The 15,574-nt window shown below is 41.8% G+C and overlaps 1 protein-coding gene across 1 annotated transcript in view; it reads right to left on the reverse strand.

The window, feature by feature from the left end:
- ZBTB45 (zinc finger and BTB domain containing 45) overlaps positions 1–11,323 on the reverse strand; it is a 50,877-nt gene extending 39,554 nt beyond the window's left edge. Inside the window, exon 1 of the mRNA XM_089658988.1 lies at positions 10,904–11,323. Within this exon, the coding sequence (XP_089515114.1) occupies positions 10,904–11,162 (259 nt within the window). The 5' untranslated portion in view covers positions 11,163–11,323. The remainder of the gene's footprint in view (positions 1–10,903) is intronic.
- Positions 11,324–15,574: the final 4,251 nt, after the last annotated feature.

The following is a 15,574-nucleotide window of genomic DNA, read 5'->3' on the forward strand; positions in this document are numbered from 1 at the left end:
TGTGTTTACATAGGGACGCATATACAGTATGTGCCCATTCGGCATTAAAACTCACCTATATGTGTATGCCTGGCAGGAAGAGGTTAACGAATGCAAGCTGCTCTGTGATTGGATGAGGTGGGGAAGACCGTCACAATCTCCCCTCCTCCAGACACAGAATTCTTTTCAATAAATGCAAGTTTGTTTCTGAATGCAGGAGGTGTAGGGAGCAGCATCTAAAACGTTTGGTGACTGGAGCAGGAGAGATTGTGACTATCATTGGCATCTCCTCGAGTCAAAGAGCATTTTAATGAATGGAGGAGGTGTTGCGCAAGCGATTCACAGTGATCAGTGTACTAGCAGTCTCAGAGACGGATGTTTAGCACCATCAGGAGACTGCTGCCGAAGTAAAAGAGATGCGGCAGAAGGCAGAGATAGGCTACACAGGAGGCAGAGATAGGCTACACGTCATTACAGCTCAGCCCAAACGAACTATTTAAAAAAGGCCTTGAAATTTCCACCCGCCTTCTCGCCAATGGCGAGTGGAAATTATGGTGGGGGCGAGTGTGTCCCCCAGGGCCGTCTTGCTGAGCAGGCTCGGAGCTCAGGCCGGATCTGTCATTGGCAGTGGGAGCCGTCAGACTGCTCAATAGCGGAGCGCAGTGAAAGCAAAGCAAGGAGTGTGTGCTGTGTTCTCTGCCTCCCCCTAGAGTGCAGTACCCAGATCTGTGAGTGAACAACGAAGTACTGCAACTTTTTATAGTGTCTGTCTGTCTGTTTTCAGCTCACTCTGCTCAATGATCCTCTATGTCAGACAGTGGTGGCTTCAGGGGAGAGGAGAGAGCACTTAACAGCGTGCGTGTGTGTGTGTGTGTGTCTGTGTATGCATGTACATAAGTCTGCATGTATGTACATGTATGTGTGTGTGTACACATGTGCCTGTGTACGTACATGTGTATATATGTACATGTGTCTGTGTGTATGTACACGTGTCTGTGCGTGTGTATTTCTGTGTATCTACATGTATCTGTGTGTATGCTTGTCTGTTCGTGCCTATGTGTGTATACATGTGTCTGTATGTGTGTGTGTGTGTACATGTGTCTCTGAGCCTGTGTGTATGTACATGTCTGTGTGTGTGTACATGTGTCTCTGTGCGTGTGTATGTACATGTCTGTGTGTGCGTACATGTGTCTCTGTGCGTGTGTGTATGTACATGTCTGTCTCTGTGCACATGTGTCTCTGTGCGTGTGTGTGTATGTACATGTCTGTGTGTGTGTACATGTGTCTCTGTGCGTGTGTGTATGTACATGTCTGTCTCTGTGCACATGTGTCTCTGTGCGTGTGTGTATGTACATGTCTGTGTGTGTGTACAGGTGTCTCCGTTTGTGTGTGTTTGTTGGTGGTGAGTAACTCTTAAGGCCTGGCTAGTAGTTCAGGACTTGAAGTTTTAAGCTGTGATTTAAAAGGTACATTAAATGTGCAGACCAGCTTTACAGTACAACTGAAGGCAATTTTTTTTCCAGTTCTCGATAAAGAGGAAAGAAATTAAAACCCATCCGAATTTATTGCTGCCTGTTTCCCCATTAGGCAGATTCACCCTATCAGTCCTGTTTACCGTGATCACCAAAAGTGAAAGAAAATCCCAAATTTTGGGTTGTCCCCAGAACAGGAATAGAGGGGAAATCTTCCAATGGGGACACAAGCTCTGGTGACAACATTACTTTGTAGGGATTTCCTCTCACTTCCTGTTTTGGCTATGGGGCAAGAAACGTAAGAGAAATCTCTGCAATGTGAGACACGTGTCAAAAAGAAAAAAAAAAAACCTGACAGGGGTTATAACGCTCCATTACCATATCCAAAGAGAAAAAAAAAAGTTTGAACTTTAGGCTGGCCATACATGATACAATTTTCTTGTACACTTTTCCTTTAGATTTGCCAAAAAGCATATAATATGAGGTCAAACCTAAACAACACTTTCAATTGTACACAATTAGGCGGGCCCTTGCACTACACAGTTGAAGGTAAATCTAAAGGAAATTGGGCAGAAATCGGACAGAAATTTGTAAAGAAATTGTTTAGTGTATGGCCAGCCTAAAGTTCTTCTTTAAATCTTTACCGTAGGGAGAGAAAAAAAAAACTGGCTAACCAGTCATTAGATGAGTTCTCCTACACTCAAACTGTCCGGACATAATGAATGGGTGGAAGGCATGTCATATAATAAATGAAGGGGTGATCTGCTGAGGATAAAATGTATGAGGAGGTTTATTATAGCATCTGTTACTGTAAGCTGAATATAGCCTAAAGTAGTTAAATATAAACCATAATAATATACACATACACTTAAAAATGATACAGTAAGCAACTAAATCAACAAACGATGTCAAAGCCAAAACACCGAGCAGTAGGCTCTCATAAGCAGGACCCTCTAATCCCTCCTGTATTGAATTGTAATGGCACGATCTGCCTTCATTTTGTACAGCGCTACGCAAACTGTAGGCGCCATTAAAAGTGATCAACCTTTTTTTTTTTCCAACTATTTCCCACCTGTAGGACATCATATGACTTTTGAGTGAAGATACCCGGATGATGCCTTCAGCTAGGCATCATCGCGGTATCTTTTTTGCTCTGTAATGTAATGGCAATCTCAGCACTAATTAGCTGCTGGACTGCTTTTACAAACAGTGGGAAGGGTGCCCCCTGCCCCTTCCTGGCAGGACAGGAGAGCCCAGGATTTAAAGCGGAGTTTCAGTTAAAAAAAAAAAAATACAAATTAGCAGCTACAAAAAAAAAAAAAAAAAAAAAAAAAAAAAACAAAACTGTAGCTGCTGACTTTTACCCCCTGGTTTACATCTGTGCAGGTGGTGCCGCTGCGGATCCGCACGAAAATCCGTGCAGCCGCACCACACGCACAGAGAATTGTGGACCCGCAGGCAGGTGCCATTAGTTCTAATGGCACGCCGCCCGCACTGGAAAACGCAACCGTACTGGGAACCTCGGCTGCGTTTTCCAAAGTAGTGCAGGGACTCCTTTCCCTGCGTGTCACGGGCAAAATGCGGTCCGCAAAGGTGTGAACCTAGGGTCAAAATACGGACACTTACCTGTCCCTTGGTTCAGCGGTGTCCTCACCACCGCTGGTTTCACTGGAAGTCTTCTCTCCCTGGTGCCGGCATCTTTAGTGTGGGCAGCTACAGCTTGCGGCTTCACAGCCGGGTGCCCACTGCGCATGCGTGAGAAGAGCTGCACTTTGTGAATGGCCCCGTAGTCTTCTGTGACTTGTCACGTGTCCCACAAGACTACAGGGAGGGGGCGGGCAACTTCCGCTTCTGATCGCGTTAGGTCATCACAGCGGAAGTGGGAGCGGGTACCTGTCAATTTCGGGTACTCGCTCCCCCCCTACTCCCCAATGGTGCCAATCCTTAATTCCTTCACGCCGGCCGCACACAAATGTGCGGCCTCCTGGCGTCTGGGCCTAGACGTCAAGCGGCCGCATAATTTGCGTTCATGTAACAAAAAACATATGTGCCCTGCGCGCTCCCAGCACACATGTGAGGTACTCACAGAAAGGTCCCGGTCCGCTCTTTCGATCGGAACCTTTCCTGATCATGTGACCGGCCGTGACGTCACGACGGCCACATGACACTAAGCCACGCCCCGTCCCGCCCACCTCCCAGCGCAGGAACTCCTCTTCACGCCGGGACGATCCGGCGTGAAGGGGTTATTGGGGAGCAGGGGACAAGGGCTTAAAGCTGAATTTCCCATTTTGGGAGGAGCTCCGCTTTAAGCCAGCGCTTCCCACCAGCTTACCATAGAGCTGAAGAGGAACCGGAAATATTAATAATATTTTTCACACAAATAGAGCTTTCTTTTGGTGGTATTTAATTACCACTGAGTTTATTTTTTGCTAAATAAAACAAAACAAAAAAAAACCTGAAACTTTTGAAAAAAGCAACCGCACTTTTCATTGCTTCTGGTATAAAATTTTGCCAGGGTCCGGGCACGTGCACAAAGAGGCCCCGGACGTGTGGGTGCAGCAAGGCCCCGGCCGGACGTTCATTCATAATACTGACAGATCACTCAGCTTAGAGAGATGGGTGGGGCTCTATACTGGCTGTACCTCCCCTCACTGCAATGGCCATAATTTGGGCTTTAGAATGGGGTGGAGCCAGGTACAATGGTGCCACTGATCAGAAGGGGACCAATTGCTATATGCATTCCTGGGGAATTAAATAAAATGTTTTTTTCTTAAACCTGTTCCTGCCTGTGTAACACATGTGCAGTGGCAAAAAAGGTGGGCTTCAACGCCTACACATATGCATTGATGACACTGCACACTCCCAGCACAGAACCCAAGCTGGTAAAAACAGCTCTGGGCCCCCGGCGGGACCGGCTCCTGTTCATGTGACAGCCATTCACAGTGGTCATATGATCACTGATCCACATGATTTCTCTTCATACCCCCCAAAAGGCAGTCAGAATTTTTTTAAAGGGATGCGAGGATGGTGGAAAAGGGTTAAGCAGACAATGAACAGAAGTCATAACCGATCACCGGGTGCCTACTATCACCGCTCCGAGGTGGGCACTGGCTGTAATGTATTAGGTGTACTGGCTACCCAACTCCTGGGATCCTTTCAGCCAAGTGTGTAGGTAAAACACACACACACACACACACACACACACACACACACCTTCTGTACTGAAATGTATTGTAATTGTACTGTGTCCCTTATATTGTATAGAGCTGCGCAAACTGTTGGCGCCATATAAATCCTGTATAATATATATATATATATGTGTAGTAGAAGATGTTATAGTGAGCGCTACTTTAAATAGTAAAGAGGTATATAAATATGTATACACAACAAAGCTAATGAGCTGCTGATACACCGAAAAGGTAACCAAACGAAAACCTCCAACAATACATATATATCCAAATAGAATGGTGCAGCACTAAATAGTAAACACGGTTAATACACACAACATACTAGTGCGAATTCATACACATGCGTGATATCACTCTGATGGTGATCTGTAAATATTAAAAGTTCAATATAATAGTGCAGATCATAGGGAGATCCTAATTCCAGGTGAGTGGACGTCCTGATCCAAGGTGTGACAATAGGTGTGAACCACACAAATAGGTGAAAATCGCACTCACCAGATGTGCGTTTAAAATACGCAATATGTAATCCTGCGTCACCAGGCCATAGATCGATCATCAGATCCTGGATCAGATTACCCACAGATCACCATCCCGGTTCCACAGAAGCAAGGTCATCAGAAACTGCTACCAGGTATCACCACCAGGGTCATGATTCCTCCAAATGGGCACTGCGAATTATAGCACTCACACAGAGTGCCCAATAAGAGACCACATAGCGTGATACTGCTTAAGGTACCTTTATTCAGGGTTGGTTGGTGTGGGGTACATAAAAAGATTTTGAAGAGAAAATTTACTGACCATATGTTCCAGGGTATCTACCAGCGGTGGTTAGGTGTCCTGCTGCTGCTGCTGCTGCCCCCCCCGACGCGTTTCGTGCGATGCACGTATTCATAGGGTTCAGGTTTGGATATATATATATATATATATATATATATATATATATATATATATATATATATATAAACACACACACACACACACACATACATACATATACACACAGACACATAAATGAGTACACCCTTTTTGAAAAGTACGATTTCAATCAATATCTCAATGAAGACAAGAACAATTTCCAAAATGCTGACAAAACTGATTTTTATAGAACATTTTTTCGGCTCATGACATGAAAGTAAGGTTAATAATATAACTTAGATGTTTTACTCAAATTAGTTGATGCAAAAATGAATCCACCCCACAAAAACTACTCCATTTAGTATTTTGTATGACCTCCACGATTTGTAAGGACAGTACTAAGTCTTCTAGGCATGGAATGAACAAGTTGGCGGCATATTGCAATATCGATCTTTTTCCGTTCTTCAAGAACAACCTCTATTAGAGCCTGGACGCTGGATGGAGAGTGATGCTCAACTTTTCTCTTCCCATGATTGTGATTCCTACTGAACCAGACTGAGAGACCATTTAAAGGCTCAGGAACCCTTTGCAGGTGTTATGGCTTAATTAGCTGATTAGAGTGGGACACTTTGAGCCGAGAATATTCCACCTTTTCACAATATTCTCATTTTCTGAGATTTTGGATTTGGGGTTTTCATGAGCTGTAAGCCATAATCATCACAATGAGGACAAATCACGGCTTGAACTATCTTGCTTTGCATGCAATGAGTCTATCTCAGCCAAGAGAAAGATGAGAGACATGAGACCGAACAATGCAGAAATGCTGAAGGCCGCTATTGAAGCATCCTGGTCTTCCATAACACCTCAGCAGTGCCACAGGCTGATAGCTTCCATGACACGCCGCATTGAGGCAGTAATTGCTGCAAAAGGGGCCCAAACCAAGTACTGAGTACATATGCATACTTCTACTTTTCAGAGGTCCGATATTGTTCTATGTACAATCCTTGTTTTATTGATTGCATGGAATATTCTCATTTTCTGAGATTGTGGATTTGGAGTTTTCATGATCTGTAAGCCATAATCATCACAATGATGACAAATCACAGCTTGAACTATCTTGCTTTGCATGTAATGAGTCTATCTCATATATTAGTTTCACCTTTTAAGTTGCATTACTGAAATAAATGAACTTTTGCACGATATTGTAATTATTTGAGATATATATTTTTATATATATTATATACGCACACACACTACTATTCTATTGTTCTGTGCATTTGACTGAAAATAATTTAAAAGAGAAAAAGTATCTTTGCCTCTTCCTTTATATACTGGATTTATATACAGTATATGGGTGGAGGATGGGAGATGGCTGAAGAATGTGCATGGACTAGTGAAATATATATGCCTCACCCCTGTAACAAATAGTGCGTGTGTGTGTGTGTGTATATATATATATATATATATATATATATATATATATATATATATATATACAGTTGTGACCAAAATTATTCAACCCCCAATGCTGTAAAGGGGTTTAGGGACTATAGTGTACATTTGGAATTGTATTCAGAATCAAATCCTACAAGGACGTTGTAACTACCCAAATGCAACTAAAATGACATCAATTGTTTATGTAATACAGTAGTAAATGGTTCTTATGTGGTTTCTTCATTGCCACAATTATTCAACCCCTTAAAGACTACCACTCTGAAGAACAGAGGTTCATACAGGTGCTTTCCATCAGGTATTGAAAACACCTGTGGATGTCACCGAGCAGCAATCAAGCATAATAAGCACCAATTAGGCAGCTTTAAAATGACTGTGATACTCAGCTCCTTCTAGACATTTACTGGTGTGGTTACAAACATGGTGAAGGCAAGAGAATGGTCCAGGAAGACAAGAGAAGAGGTGATTTCTCTTCACAGGAAGGGCAATGGCTATAAGAAGATTGCAAAGATGTTAAACATACCAAGAGACACCTTAGGAAGCATCATTCGCAAATTCAAGGCAAAGGGCACTGTTGAAACGCTACCTGGTCGTGGCAGAAAGAAGATGCTGACTTCGACTGCTGTGCGCTACCTGAAGCGTAGAGTGGAGAGAAGTCCCCGTGTGACTGCTGAGGAACTGAGAAAAGATTTGTCAGATGTGGGTACAGAAGTTTCAGCCCAGACAATAAGACGCACACTGCGTAATGAAGGCCTCCGTGCCAGAACTCCCAGGCGTACCCCCTTGCTGTCTCCAAAGAATAAGAAGAGTCGACTGCAGTATGCCAAAAGCCATGTGGACAAACCACAAAAGTTGTGGGATAGTGTTCTGTGGACTGATGAAACAAAATTAGAACTGTTTGGGCCCATGGATCAACGCTATGTTTGGAGGAGGAAGAACAAGGCCTATGATGAAAAGAACACCTTGCCTACTGTGAAGCATGGTGGAGGGTCAATCATGCTTTGGGGCTGTTTTGCTTCTGCAGGTACAGGGAAGCTTCAGCGTGTGCAAGGTACCATGAATTCTCTTCAGTACCAGGAGATATTGGATGGAAACGTGATGCAGTCCGTCACACACCTGAGGCTTGGGAGACGTTGGACCTTTCAACAGGACAATGATCCCAAGCATACCTCCAAGTCCACTAGAGCATGGTTGCAGAGGAAAGGCTGGAACATTTTGGAGTGGCCATCGCAGTCACCAGACTTAAATCCGATTGAGAACCTCTGGTGGGACTTAAAGAAAGCAGTTGCAGTGCGCAAGCCTAAGAATGTGACTGAACTGGAGGCCTTTGCCCATGAAGAATGGGCGAAGATACCCGTAGATCGCTGCAAGACACTTGTGTCAAGCTATGCTTCACGTTTAAAAGCTGTTATAACTGTAAAAGGATGCTGTACTAAGTACTAAGATTGAATGTCACTTGGGGGTTGAATAAAACTGATAATGCTGTGAGCACAGAAAAGACATTTGTGGTTATTTCATTATAACTGTTATGTTATATTTGTCTGACCTACAAGTGCCTCTTTAATGTAAATGTAAGCAAGATGACTGAATGATCAAAAGCAATGTCAAACTGGCCAAAACACTCAATTTCAGTGGGGGTTGAATAATTTTGGTCACAACTGTATATATATATATATATATATATATATATATATCAAGCTGTAGAGTATACAATGCAATCTCAGGCGGTTTCTTCTGGAACAAAGACACAAAGCAAGTCTGTACAAGCTGTGTATTATTATGTACACAGACACTATTTATAAAACACACATGCTGTATATATCATACATACACAGTATTTATACACACACATATGTTATACAAACACACACAAGGCCCTTCACCGCCCCTCTGTACAGCTAATCCGCGGTGGATCACTTTTTAGAGGCGATAAAGCAGCAGATTGCTCCTACACCGCTGTTTTTGTATCCCTATTTTACACTGAAATATTGCTGTCCCAGCATTTGGCACATGGTTTGTGGCGTGCTCCTATTGACTTTAATGAACATGTTTGGCAAGAGGCCCTGCCTGATAGTGAAAACTGCTGCACTGCCAATCAGAGCGTCCCAGCCACAGCAACGTGTACAGATCTGAGTGTCTGCCATTTAAACTTGTAGCTAGGCAGTTGGGGGGGGGGGGTGTTAATATGAGAGAAAGTGGTTAAAAAGGAGGATCAAACTGCCTCTTTTTAGCCTGGGTTCACACTACAGCGGTCCGGTAAATCCCATGTGATTTGCACAGGAACCGCACCGCATTCCTATACCAATCACATGCGATTTGTGTGCGGTGCGATCGGAGCCGTACATACACAGCACCCGCACCAAGAACAAGCAGGAGCCTTTTTTGGTCCGCACTAGAATCTGATCGCATAGGTATTCAAACCCATGCGATCCGATTCTGCATATCGCACTGCATTTTTTGGGCCTACGTCGGGGTGTTGTTTACATACACACCTGCATCAGTTCGCATGAATAGGGTGCGATTCTGATGCGATGTGGAATTTGCACTGAAAGCGCTGCGAATTCCACACTGCATCAATGTAAACCAGGGCTTAAAGCACCTTAACCAGCAGTGTGAGCTCAGAGTAAAACATACACACATTATATATATTTTGTACGCACATATACTTATGTACACACATTTATCTATATTAGACATTTAGACCTACAAAGTGTACGTCTCAAAAAAAAAAAATATATATGTGTATATATAACACACACACATGCATGCGTTATATACACACAAACACATACAATATTTAAACACATATCCTATACATACACTACAAATATCATAGTGTATACATATATATTATAGTGTATATTTATTTACATACACACACTTTTTCTCTTTTTATAATACAGTATGCAAAACACACACACAGAAAAAAACACATATACAATACACAAACACATATATTAGACATACACTGCATATTTATTTTTTTTAACAATACAGTATGCAAACACACAAAATAAAAACATACACACGATATGTAAACACGCAAACTATAAATATATACACACACATATAAGCTGTATAAACACACAATTTTAAAACCCATACATACAATATATATATATTTTTTTATTTTTATAATACAGTATGCAAAACACACACAAAAAAAAAACACATACAATACACAGACATAGATTAGACATAGATTGCATATATTATAGTGTGTATATATATTTTTTTTTTTGTTAACAATACAGTATGCAAACAAAAAAAAATACACACGCAAACTATATATATATATATATATATATATATATATATATATATATATATATATATATATCTCATACACAGTAGATGTCTCATACATGTGTTTACAATGTGTGTGTGTATATATATATATATGTGTATGTATGTATATATGTGTGTGTATATATATATATATATATATATATATATATATATACACACACACACACACATATATGTATATATATATATATATATATATATATATATATATACATACATATACACACACACACACATATATGTATGTGTATATATATATATATGTATGTGTATATATATATATATATATATATATATATATACATACATATATATACACACACATATATACATACATACACACATACGTACACACACACATACATATATATACATACACACATACATATATACACACACACACACATATATACATACATACACACATACATATACATACATACATACACACACACATATATACATACATACATACATATATATACATACACATATAAACACACAATAATAAAGCCCATACATACAATATTTGGACATATATATATTAGACATACAATAGAATACACACAGATATATATATATATAGTTCTATACACTGTACACCCCTTTCCCCTCCCCCTCGTCTCCTCAGTGCTCGCTCACACTCACCCGTCCTCCCGGGGGCGCGCGCACGCGCGTTCCCGCTTCCAACCGCCGTCGGGGCGTTCTTGATCCCGCTCCGTTCCCCTCCGGGGTTCGGTGGGGGGTTAGTGCCGGTACAGTCCGCCAGTCTCTGAGTGTGACCGCCCCGCCCGCTGGTGCCGGAGAGAAGCGGAGACTGGAGCCGGACAGGTTTGGCCCAATGCGCATGCTCCCAATCCCGGCCAGCCGCCGCTGCGCATGCGCCCCCTCCTTTCCAGCCAGACATGAAATAACTTTATTGACAAAGGCAGACGGCGACAGCCCAGTGTCTCTGTATGGAGGCAGACGGGGAGATATAAATAAAAGAAGGCGGTATAAGGGTGGGCGTTGGCGGGACGGAGGCGCGCCGGTGTCGGGGCTCTCGGTGAGGCGGCGGAGGATCTTCTAGGCTGAGTGCCAGAGCGCGGGCTGATAACTCTTATCTCATTAGCATGTTATCTGTAGGCCCCGCCCATCCCGTGTGTTTATCAGAGCAGACCGTGTATGCGGAGGGCGTGTCCAATGAGCCTGGAGGGGCCCAGACACTGCTATGATTGGACAATGACTTCCCTGAGCTGTAGGCTTAAAGGAACACTCCACTTTCATAAAAAAACATTCATTTTTTTTAAAAAGGTGACAAAGTTTGTTCAAATTGAGCGATCCACATCCAACAAAAAGATCAAATAACCGGAGCAAGATAAAAATGGCCAACAGCGAGCAATGCATAGTGATCGTGTCCATCGACTCAATCTTTCGGTTGTGATGGGAAAAAACTAGATCATATAGAGCTGATCGATGGCGGTTTTTCATGTTCTTACACATAGAGCGAGCAAAAGTGATTCAGAAAGGACACAAAAAATGTCATCGATCAACTCTATGTTCGTTTTATTATCCACCACAACCGTCTGACTTGGGTTGTTGACAAACGACGCTGTCTTATCGCTCCGCCGATTATGTCTCAATCACTTGTTTTGATGAATCAGAAATGGGGAGTTGAGTTTATCATCACATAAAATTGATCGCACACACTTCAATGCTATTATCTAGTCATTGTGCGATTTGGTCAGAATGATCAAATCCTCCGTTCCAAAGTCACATCCAAGTTGCACCCATCAAAAGTCACACCCACGGAGTTAGAGTCGCATCGATTTGACAGCTTCCATTGCAGACAATAGTTACATAGTCTGGCTGAAAAAAGACAAAAGTCCATCCAGTTCAACTATAAAAAAAAAAAAAAAAAAAAGTGATAATCCTATACCCACAGTTGATCCAGAGGAAGGCAAAAAAACCAGCAAAGCACGATCCAATTTGCTCCTGCAGGGGAAAAAATTCCTTCCTGAGAGGCAATCAGATATTCCCTGGATCAACTTTACCTATAAATGTTATATCCAGTTATATTCTGTGTATCCAAGAAAGAATCCAGGACTTTCCTACAGCAATCCAGTGAGCTGGCCACAACCAACTCTTGAGGGAGTCTTCCACATTTTTCATAGCTCTCACTGTGAAGAAACCTTTCCGTGTTTGGAGATTAAATTTATTTTCCTCCAGATGTAAAGAGCGCCCCCTTGTCCTCTGTGATGACCTCAGGGGGAATAACTCACCGAGTTCACTATATCAATCACTGATGTATTTACACATGGAGATCATATCCCCCCCTTATGTATTATACATGGAGATCATATCCCCCCCTTATGTATTATACATGGAGATCATATCCCCCCCTTATGTATTATACATGGAGATCATATCCCCCCCTTATGTATTATACATGGTGATCATATCCCTCCTTATGTATTATACATGGAGATCATATCCCCCCTTATGTATTATACATGGAGATCATATCCCCCTTATGTATTATACATGGAGATCATATCCCTCCTTATGTATTATACATGGAGATCATATCCCTCCTTATGTATTATACATGGAGATCATATCCCCCCTTATGTATTATACATGGAGATCATATCCCCCCTTATGTATTATACATGGTGATCATATCCCCCCTTATGTATTATACATGGTGATCATATCCCCCCTTATGTATTATACATGGAGATCATATCCCCCCTTATGTATTATACATGGTGAACATATCCCCCCCTTATGTATTACAGTCATGGCCGAAATTGTTGGCACCCTTGATATTTTTCCTGAAAATCAAGTATTTCACACAAAAAAGGTATTGCATTAACACATGTTTTGCTATACACATGTTTATTCCCTTTGTATGTATTGGAACAAATATAAAACAGAGGCAGAAAAGCAAATATGACATAATGTCACACAAAACCCCAAAAATGGGCTGGACAAAAGTATTGGCACCCTTAACTTAATATTTGGTTGCACACCCTTTGGAAAACATAACTGAAATCAGTCGCTTCCTATAACCATCAATAAGCTTCTGACACCTCTCACCCGGAATTTTGGACCACTCTTCCTTTGCAAACAGCTCCAGGTCTCTCTTATTGGAAGGACACCTTTTCCCAACAGCAATTTTAAGATCTCTCCACAGGTGTTCAATGGGATTTAGATCTGGGCTCATTGCTGGCCACTTCAGAACTCTCCAGCGCTTCTTTGCCATCCATTTCTGAGTGCTTTTTGACGTATGTTTGGGGTCATTGTCCTGTTGGAAGACCCAGGATCTTGGACGCAAACCCAGCTTTCTGACACTGGGCCCTACAGTGCGACCCAAAATCCTTTGGTAATCCTCAGATTTCATGATGCCTTGCACACAGTCAAGGCACCCAGTGCCAGAGGCAGCAAAACAACCCCAAAACATCATTGAACCTCCACCATATTTTACCGTAGGTACTGTGTTTTGTTCTTTGTAGGCCTCATTCCGTTTTCGGTAAACAGTAGAATGATGTGCTTTACCGAAAAGCTCTATCTTGGTCTCATCTGTCCACAAGACGTTTTCCCAGAAGGCTTTTGGCTTACTCAAGTACATTTTGGCAAACTGTAGTCTTGCTTTTTTATGTCTCTGTGTCAGCAGTGGGGTCCTCCTGGGTCTCCTGCCATAGCGTTTCATTTCATTTAAATGTCGACGGATAGTTCGCGCTGACACTGATGCTCCCTGAGCCTGCAGGACAGCTTGAATGTCTTTGGAACATGTTTGGGGCTGCTTATCCACCATCCGGACTATTCTGCGTTGCAATCTTTCATCAATTTTCCTCATCCGTCCACGACCAGGGAGATTAGCTACAGTGCCATGGGTTGCAAACTTCTTGATAATGTTGCGCACTGTGGACAAAGGCAAATCTAGTTCTCTGGAGATGGACTTGTAACCTTGAGATTGTTGATATTTTGCCACAATTTTGGTTCTCAGGTCCTCAGACAGTTCTCGTCTCCTCTTTCTGTTGTCCATGCTTAGTGTGGCACAGACAGACACACAATGCAAAGGTTAAGTGAACGTCTCTCCTTTTTATCTGCTTTCAGGTGTGATTTCTATATTGCCCACACCTGTTACTTGCCCCAGGTGAGTTTACAGGAGCATCACATGCTTGTAACATTCTTATTTATCCGCAGTTGTGAAAGGGTGCCAATACTTTTGTCCAGCCCATTTTTGGAGGTTTGTGTGACATTATGTCGAATTTGCTTTCTTTCCTCCCTTTTTTTGTTTTGTCCCAATACACACAAAGGGAATAAACATGTGTATAGCAAAACATGTGTTAATGCAATACGTTTCGTGAGAAATACATGATTTCCTGGAGAAATATCAAGGGTGCCAACAATTTCGGCCATGACTGTATACATGGAGATCATACCCCCCCTTATGTATTATACAAGGTGATCATATCCCCCCTTATGTATTATACATGGTGATCATATCCTCCTTATGTATTATACATGGAGATCATATCCCCCTTATGTATTATACATGGAGATCATATCCCCCCTTATATATTATACATGGAGATCATATCTCCCCTAATGTATTATACATGGAGATCATATCCCCCCTTATGTATTATACATGGAGATCATATCCCCCCCATATGTATTTACATGGAGATCATATCTCCCCTAATGTATTATACATGGAGATCATATCCCCCCTTATGTATTATACATGGAGATCATTTCCCCCCCATATGTATTATACATGGAGATCATATCCCCCTTATGTATTATACATGGAGATCATATCTCCCCTAATGTATTATACATGGAGATCATATCCCCCCTTATGTATTATACATGGAGATCATATCCCCCCCATATGTATTTACATGGAGATCATATCTCCCCTAATGTATTTTACATGGAGATCATATCCCCCCTTATGTATTATACATGGAGATCATATCCCCCCCATATGTATTTACATGGAGATCATATCTCCCCTAATGTATTATACATGGAGATCATTTCCCCCCCATATGTATTATACATGGAGATCATATCCCCCTTATGTATTATACATGGAGATCATATCCCCCTTATGTATTATACATGGGGATCATATCCCCCTTATGTATTATACATGGAAATCATATCCCCCTTATGTATTATACATGGAGATCATATCCCCCCCTTATGTAGTATACATGGAGATCATATCCCCCTTATGTATTATACATGGGGATCATATCCCCCTTATGTATTATACATGGAGATCATATCCCCCTTATGTATTTATACATGGAGATCATA

The sequence above is a fragment of the Staurois parvus genome, unplaced genomic scaffold (genome assembly GCF_062004578.1).
Source record: "Staurois parvus isolate SC_StPar_1 unplaced genomic scaffold, SC_StPar_1.0 ptg001122l, whole genome shotgun sequence".
Classification (NCBI taxonomy): Eukaryota; Metazoa; Chordata; class Amphibia; order Anura; family Ranidae; genus Staurois; species Staurois parvus.